Genomic DNA, 9,244 nt, shown 5'->3' with positions numbered 1-9,244 from the left:
CAATGCAGTAATAACCAACACGTAATCTAGCTAACAATTCCAAAACTACTACCTTATAGACAAGTGTAAGGGGATAAAGAATATGTACATAAAGATATATGAATGAGTGATGGTACAGAGCGACATAGGCAAGATACAGTAGATGGTATTGAGTACAGTATATACATATAAGATGAGTACGTAAACAAAGTGGCATAGTTAAAGTGGCTAGTGATACATGTATTACATAAAGATGCAGTAGATGATATAGAGTACAGTATATACGTATACATATGAGATGAATAATGTAGGGTATGTAAACATTATATTAGGTAGCATTGTTTAAAGTGGCTAGTGATATATTTTACATCATTTCCCATTATTAAAGTGGCTGGAGTTGAGTCAGTGTGTTTGCAGCAGCTACTCAATGTAAGTGGTGGCTGTTTAACAGTCTGATGGCCTTGAGATAGAAGCTGTTTTTCAGTCTCTCGGCCCCAGCTTTGATGCACCTGTACTGACCTCGCCTTCTGGATGATAGCGGGGTGAACAGGCAGTGGCTCGGGTGGTTGTTGTCCTTGATGATCTTTATGGCCTTCCTGTGACATCGGGTGGTGTAGGTGTCCTGGAGGGAAGGTAGTTTGCCCCCGGTGATGCGTTGTGCAGACCTCACTACCCTCTGGAGAGCCTTACGGTTGTGGGCGGAGCAGTTGCCGTACCAGGCGGTGATACAGCCCGACAGGATGCTCTCGATTGTGCATCTGTAGAAGTTTGTGAGTGCTTTTGGTGACAAGCCAAATTTCTTCAGCCTCCTGAGGTTGAAGAGGCGCTGCAGCGCCTTCTTCACGATGCTGTCTGTGTGGGTGGACCAATTCAGTTTGTCTGTGATGTGTACGCCGAGGAACTTAAAACTTACTACCCTCTCCACTACTGTTCCATCGATGTGGATAGGGGGGTGTTCCCTCTGCTGTTTCCTGAAGTCCACAATCATCTCCTTAGTTTTGTTGACGTTGAGTGTGAGGTTATTTTCCTGACACCACACTCCGAGGGCCCTCACCTCCTCCCTGTAGGTCGTCTCGTCGTTGTTGGTAATCAAGCCTACCACTGTTGTCGTCCGCAAACTTGATGACTGAGTTGGAGGCGTGCGTGGCCACGCAGTCGTGGGTGAACAGGGAATACAGGAGAGGGCTCAGAACGCACCCTTGTGGGGCCCCAGTGTTGAGGATCAGCGGGGTGGAGATGTTGTTGCCTACCCTCACCACCTGGGGGCGGCCCGTCGGGAAGTCCAGTACCCAGTTGCACAGGGCGGGGTCGAGACCCAGGGCTTGATGACGAGCTTGGAGGGCACTATGGTGTTAAATGCCGAGCTGTAGTCGATGAACAGCATTCTCACATAGGTATTCCTCTTGTCCAGATGGGTTAGGGCAGTGTGGTTGAGATTGCATCGTCTGTGGACCTATTTGGGCGGTAAGCAAATTGGAGTGGGTCTAGGGTGTCAGGTAGGGTGGAGGTGATATGGTCCTTGACTAGTCTCTCAAAGCACTTCATGATGACGGAAGTGAGTGCTACGGGGCGGTAGTCGTTTAGCTCAGTTACCTTAGCTTTCTTGGGAACAGGAACAATGGTGGCCCTCTTGAAGCATGTGGGAACAACAGACTGGGATAGGGATTGATTGAATATGTCCGTAAACACACCAGCCAGCTGGTCTGCGCATGCTCTGAGGGCACGGCTGGGGATTCCGTCTGGGCCTGCAGCCTTGCGAGGGTTAACACGTTTAAATGTTTTCCTCACGTCGGCTGCAGTGAAGGAGAGTCCGCATGTTTTTTCGTTGCGGGCCGTGTCAGTGGCACTGTATTGTCCTCAAAGCGGGCAAAAAAGTTATTTAGTCTACCTGGTAGCAAGACATCCTGGTCCGTGACGGGGCTGGTTTTCTTTTTGTAATCCGTGATTGACTGTAAGACCCTGCCACATACCTCGTGTCTGAGCCGTTGAATTGAGATTCTACTTTGTCTCTATACTGACGCTTAGCTTGTTTGATTGCCTTGTGGAGGGAATAGCTACACTGTTTGTATTCGGTCATGTTTCCGGTCACCTTGCCCTGATTAAAAGCAGTGGTTCGCGCTTTCAGTTTCACGTGAATGCTGCCATCAATCCACGGTTTCTGGTTTGGGAATGTTTTAATCGTTGCTATGGGAACGACATCTTCAACGCACGTTCTAATGAACTCGCTCACCGAATCAGCGTATTCGTCAATGTTGTTGTTTGATGCAATGCAAAACATATCCCAGTCCACGTGATGGAAGCAGTCTTGGAGTCTGGAATCAGATTGGTCGGACCAGCGTTGAACAGACCTCAGCACGGGAGCTTCTTGTTTTAGTTTCTGTCTGTAGGCAGGAATCAACAAAATGTAGTCGTGGTCAGCTTTTCCGAAAGGAGAGTGGGACAGGGCCTTATATGCGTCGTGGAAGTTAGAATAGCAAAGATCCAAGGTTTTTCCAGCCCTGGTTGCGCAATCGATATGCTGATACAATTTAGGGAGTCTTGTTCAGATTAGCCTTGTTAAAATCCCCAGCTACAGTGAATGCAGCCTCAGGATATATGGATTCCAGTTTGCAAAGAGTCAAATAAAGTTCGTTCAGAGCCATCGATGTGTCTGCTTGGGGGGGGGGATATTTACGGCTGTGATTATAATCGAAGAGAATTCTCTTGGTAGATAATGCGGTCGACATTTGATTGTGAGGAATTCTAAAATCAGGTGAACAGAAGGACTTGAGTTCCTGTATGTTGTGACCACACCACGTCTCGTTAACCATGAAGCATACGCCCCCGCCCCTCTTCTTACCAGAAAGATGTTTGTTTCTGTCTGCGCGATGCGTGGCGAAACCAGCTGGCTGCACAGACTCCGATAGAGTCTCTCCAGTGAGCCATGTTTCCGTGAAGCAAAGAAAGTTACAGTCTCTGATGTCCCTCTGGAATGCTACCCTTGCTCGGATTTCATCAACCTTGTTGTCAAGAGACTGGACATTGGCGAGAAGTATGCTAGGGAGTGGTGCACGATGTGCCCGTCTCCGGAGTCTGACCAGAAGACCGCTTCGTTTCCCCCTTTTACGAAGTTGTTTTTTTGGGTCGCCGGCTGGGATCCATTCCGTTGTCCTGGGTGAAAGGCAGAACACAGGATCCGCTTCGCGAAAGTCATATTCTTGGTCGTACTGATGGTGAGTTGACGCTGCTCTTATATTCAGTAGTTCTTCTCTACTGTATGTAATGAAACCTAAGATGACCTGGGGCACCAATGTAAGAAATAACACGTAAAAAAACAAAAAACTGCATAGTTTCCTAGGAACGCGAACGCGAAGCGAGGCGGCCATCTCTGTTTTATCACATGTTCCAGAAGGAATTTCTAGCAAAAAACATTTTATTTTTATTTTTAAAGTTAACGTTCAAATGTCTCTCCTGAGAAGTAGTGACGCACGACATACGTCTAGTTTCCTGAAACCAGTCATATTCACGCCATCACTGTTGAGTCAGTGACGTATAGATGAACGTCATATTAGATTAGTGTCTCCCCTTGTCATTGGTCTATTACATGGACAACATCATGGTGTCTCCCCTTCTCATTGGTCTATTATATGGACAACATAGTGTCTCCCCTTCTCATTGGTCTATTATATGGACAACATGGTGTCTCCCCTTGTCATTGGTCTATTATATGGACAACATGGTGTCTCCCCTTGTCATTGGTCTATTATATGGACAACATTGTGTCTCCCCTTCTCATTGGTCTATTATATGGACCACATATTAGTGTCTCCTCTTCTCATTGGTCTATTATGTGGACAAGTGTCTCCCCTTCTCATTGGTCTATTATACGGACAACAGCATGGCGTCTCCCCTTGTCATTGGTCTATTATGTGGACTACATCATGGTGTCTCCCCTTCTCATTGGTCTATTATGTGGACAACATAAACAAGATGACTATGAATAGTAGTCTAGTCTGCAAATGTGATGATGCCTGGAATGCTTTATTATAAATGTGCATTATTGTGAAAATGTGTTTCCCCTAACTTGAAACTCACTGCCTATACATAGGCTAGTGATTTTGCTGTTCATTACTCGTATTGTTGACTGAAGGTACATTATTACGTTTGCAATTGCAACAAATAATCTGCTCAGACCCCAACCAAGGAACATCAAAAGTCGTGCTATAAATTCACAGGCAACACAAAGATTCCTTGATGTCCTTCCAGATTCCCTCTGTCTACCCAAGGACAAAAATCAGTTAACCACCTAACTGAGGAACTCAATTTAACCTTGAACAATACCCTAGATGCAGTTGCACCCCTAAAAACTAAAAACATTTCTCATAAGAAACTAGCTCCCTGGTACACAGAAAATAAACGAGCTCTGAAGCAAGCTTCCAGAAAATTGGAACGGAAATGGCGCCACACCAAACTGGAAGTCTTCCGACTAGCTTGGAAAGACAGTACCGTGCAGTATCGAAGAGCCCTTACTGCTGCTCGATCATCCTATGTTTCCAACTTTACTTGAGGAAAATAAGAACAATCCGAAATTCCTTTTTGATACTGTCGCAATGCTAACTAAAAAGCAGCATTCTCCAAGAGAGGATGGCTTTCACTTCAGCAGTGAAACATTCATGAACTTCTTTGAGGAAAAGATCACAATTATTAGAAAGCAAATTACGGACTCTTCTTTAAATCTGCGTATTCCTTCAAAGCTCAGTTGTCCTGAGTCTGCACAACTCTGTCAGGACCTAGGATCAAGAGAGACGCTCAAGTGTTTTAGTACTATATCTCTTGACACAATGATGAAAATAATCATGGCCTCTAAACCTTCAAACTTCACTGGACCCTATTTCAACTAAACTACTGAAAGAGCTGCTTCCTGTGCTTGGCCCTCCTATGTTGAACATAATAAACGGCTCTCTATCCACCGGATGTGTACCAAACTCACTAAAAGCGGCAGCAATAAAGCCACTCTTGAAAAAGCCGAAACTTGACCCAGAATAATTTTTTTTTTTAAAACGAATCGGCCTATATCAAATCTCCCATTCCTCTCAACATTTTTTGAAAATGCTGTTGTGCAGCAACTCACTGCCTTCCTGAAGACAAACAATGTATACGAAATGCTTCAGTCTGGTTTTAGACCCCATCATAGCACTGAGACTGCACTTGTGAAGGTGGTAAATTACCTTTTAATGGCATCAGACCGAGGCTCTGCATCTGTCCTCGTGCTCCTAGACCTTAGTGCTGCTTTTGATACCATCGATCACCACATTCTTTTGGAGAGATTGGAAACCCAAATTGGTCTACACGGACAAGTTCTGGCCTGGTTTAGATCTTATCTGTCGGAAAGATATCAGTTTGTCTCTGTGAATGGTTTGTCCTCTGACAAATCAACTGTAAATTTCAGTGTTCCTCAAGGTTCCGTTTTAGGACCACTATTGTTTTCACTATATATTTTACCTCTTGGGGATGTCATTCGAAAACATAATGTTAACTTTCACTGCTATGCGGATGACACACAAGCTGTACATTTCAAAGCCCCAAAATTGGCCTCGCTAGAAGCATGTGTTTCAGACATAAGGAAGTGGATGGCTGCAAACTTTCTACTTTTAAACTCGGACAAAACAGAGATGCTTGTTCTAGGTCCCAAGAAACAAGAGATCTTCTGTTGAATCTGCCAATTAATCTGAATGGTTGTACAGTCGTCTCAAATAAAACTGAAGGACCTCGGCATTACTCTGGAAACTGATCTCTCTTTTGAAGAATATATCAAGACTGTTTCAAGGACAGCTTTTTTCCATCTACGTAACATTGCAAAAATCAGAAACTTTGTCCAAAAATGATGCAGAAAAATTAATCCATGCTTTTGTCACTTCTAGGTTAGACTACTGCAATGCTCTACTTTCTGGCTACCCGGATAAAGCACTAAATAAACTTCAGTTAGTGCTAAATACGGCTGCTAGAATCCTGGCTAGAATCCTGACTAGAACCAAAAAATTTGATCATATTACTCCAGTGCTAGCCTCCTTACACTGGCTTCCTGTCAAGGCAAGGGCTGATTTCAAGGTTTTACTGCTAACCTAAAGCATTACATGGGCTTGCTCCTACTCATCTCTCTGATTTGGTCCTGCCGTACATACCTACACGTACGCTACGGTCACAAGACACAAGACGCAGGCCTCCTAATTGTCCCTAGAATTTCTAAGCAAACAGCTGGAGGCAGGGCTTTCTCCTATAGAGCTCCGAACCGCCCTTGCGGTCTCTGCCTGGCCGGTTTCCCTCATTCCACTGGGATTCTCTGCCACGAACCCTATTACAGGGGCCTAGGAGTGGTGCGTCACTGATGTGATTTTCCTGTCTGGGTTGGCGCCGCCGCCGCCCCCCCCCCCCAGTTTCTGTACAGCACTTTGAGATATCAGCTAATGTACAAAGGGCTATATAAATAAATTTGATTTGAAATGTGGACAGTTATTCTAATATCTTCAAAGTGCCCAGTAGGGACAACCATCCTCGACTTGCATGTTCTGTTAAAATTAATTACCATAACCTAAATGGGATTTCTTTAATTCTGAGCACCGTGGGTGGACGCCCTAATCAGGTTAAGGACCCAATGCATATGGGTCGCATACGTTTCTCAAATGTAGATGCTGCCGGTCTATACGTCCATTTTCATAACGGAAACCCTGCTGTATGGGTTGTGTCTCACCTGCTCGCCCTTGGCTTTTGGTACCACCCTCTTGTCCTCCATGTCACACTTGTTGCCTAGCAGCATTCTCTCCACGTCCTCATTGGCATGCTGAAAAACATCATATTACAGACTAACTCGAACCCTTACCGTGAAATGCTTACTTACTCTACAAATTATTTTTAACCCAAACACAGTGGGGAACAATGGGCCTTCTAAGCCTTCAGAGAAGGGCTAAAGAATTATTCAATAATAATTCTAGAAATTACATTATTTATTTAGTAAATATTTTCTCAACTCTATTTTCTTAACTGCATTGTTGGTTAACCAACAATGCAGTTAAGAAAATAGAGTTAGAGTTAATAGAGTCAAGAAAATATTTACTAAATAAATAATGTAATTTCTATAATTATTATTGAATAATTCTTTAGCCCTTCTCTGAAGGCTTAGAAGGCCCATTGTTCCCCACTGTGTTTGGGTTAAAAATAATTTGTAGAGTGGCTCTATTTTCCCTCAGTGTGTATGTTTTCATGAATCAATGTCTATATAGAATCCATATGTTGTTCTGAAATATGAACAAAAAAATACTGGACATTTTTAACTCTTATTATGGTGGTGATTTGACAAAATTACAATAATGGTCTTGAATTGGACTGGTATTTCCCCCTCCCGGTCTGGGTCTTGACTCTGTCGCCATTTTCTCCAGTCTCTCTTTAGGTGGTCTCAAACATTGGTGTGTATAATGTCCGTGTGTGTAAGTATGTGTACCTCGTCGATGTTGCGGAGCCACTTGCTGATGTTCTCGAAGCTCTTGGCGTTGGTGATGTCATAGACCAGCATGATGCCCATGGCGCCTCGGTAGTAGGACGTGGTGATGGTGTGGAACCGCTCCTGACCAGCGGTGTCCCTGTTAAACACATTATATATAAAAACCTCTTATGGCTGGGGGGCAGTATTGAGTAGCTTGGATGAATAAGTTGCCCAAAGTAAAACAGCCTGCTCCTCAGTCTCAGTTGCTAATATATGCATATTATTAGTAGTATTGGATAGAAAACACTTAAGTTTCTAAAACTGTTTGAATGATGTCTGTGTATAACAGAATTCATATGGCAGACGAAATCCTGAGGAGAAATCTGAGCTTTGTATGTATTCACCACAGTTCCCAATGAAATCCCCTTGAGATATGTTGCACTGTCTAGGGGTTCCAATAGATGTTAACCACCTATAGAAATTTGAATGAGACTTCTACTTTGTTGTGGGACTGAATAAGAACAGAATGAACAGGTGTCTGGCTGTCAGCCATTTTCTGACCACGCGCATTCCTCATGGTATCCACTTGCATTCCGTTGATCATGAAGACAAAGGAATACTCCGGTTGGAACTTTATTGAAGCGATATGTTAAAAACATCATAATTATTGATTCTATACTTAGTTTGAAATGTTTCTTGGATCTGTAATATAACTTTTTGAAGTTTTTGTCCGACATAACGCTGACCAGAATGAGCGTTTGGATATGTATACTAAATGCGCTACCAAAGGAAGGTATTTGGACATATCGAACAAAACAACCATTTATTGTGGACCTGTGATTCCTGGAGTGCTTTCTGATGTAGATCAAAGGTAAGGGAATATTTATTTATTTATTTATGTTTTGTTTTCAGAATTTTTATAATGACTATTTCTGTATTTGAATTTGGCGCTCTGCAATCTCACTGGATGTTGGCCAGGTGGGAGCGTCCCACATACCATAGAGAGGTTAAACACGTATATAAAACAGCTTTGACCAGCTGTCCCCCTGTTAAACACATATATAAACCTCTCCTGACCAGCTGTCCCCTTGTTTAAATCCTAGTAAAAATGCCTTGTCTTAAGTCAGTTAGGATCACCGCTTTATTTTAAGAATGTGAAATGTCAGAATAATAGTAGAATAATTTCAGCTTTTATTTCTGTCATCGCATTCCCAGTGGGTCAGAAGTTTACATACACTGAATTAGTATTTGTTAGCATTGCCTTTAAATTGTTTAACTTGGGTCAAACGTTTTGGGTAGCCTTCCACAAGCTTCCCACAATAAGTGGTGTAACTGAGTCGCGTTTCTAGGCCTCCTTGCTCGCACACGCTTTTTCAGTTGTGCCCACAAATGTTCTATAGGATCGAGGTCAGGGCTTTGTGATGGCCACTTGACTGTGTTGTCCGTAAGCCATTTTGCCACAACTTTGGAAGTATGCTTGGGGTCATTGTCCATTTGGAAGACCCATTTGCGAGCAAGCTTCAACTTCCTGACTGATGTCTTGAGATGTTGCTTCAATATATCCACATTCTTCTATTTTCTCATGATGCCATCTATTTTGTGAAGTGCACCAGTCCCTCCTACAGCAAAGCACCCCCACAACATGATGCTGCCACCCACGTTCTTCACGGTTGGGATGGTGTTCTTCGGCTTGCAAGCCTCCCCCTTTTTCCTCCAAACATAATGATGGGCATTATGGCCAAACAGGTCTATTTTTGATTCATCAGACCAAAGGACATTTCTCCAAAAAGTACGATCTTTGTCCCAGTT

The 9,244-nt window shown here is 43.4% G+C and overlaps 1 protein-coding gene across 2 annotated transcripts in view; it reads right to left on the bottom strand.

The window, feature by feature from the left end:
• Nucleotides 1-9,244, bottom strand: part of LOC110523088 (ras-related protein Rab-10) — a 59,604-nt gene that overhangs the window by 3,743 nt on the left and 46,617 nt on the right. For both annotated transcript variants that reach the window (XM_036984560.1, XM_036984561.1), the window contains exons 3-4: nt 7,454-7,592; nt 6,707-6,796 (exon numbers count right to left, since the gene is read on the bottom strand). In XM_036984560.1, coding sequence (XP_036840455.1) covers nt 6,707-6,796; nt 7,454-7,592 — 229 coding nt within the window. The remainder of the gene's footprint in view (nt 1-6,706; nt 6,797-7,453; nt 7,593-9,244) is intronic.

This window comes from Oncorhynchus mykiss, chromosome 8, assembly GCF_013265735.2.
Source record: "Oncorhynchus mykiss isolate Arlee chromosome 8, USDA_OmykA_1.1, whole genome shotgun sequence".
Classification (NCBI taxonomy): Eukaryota; Metazoa; Chordata; class Actinopteri; order Salmoniformes; family Salmonidae; genus Oncorhynchus; species Oncorhynchus mykiss.
This window is presented reverse-complemented; position numbering and strand designations above follow the sequence as displayed.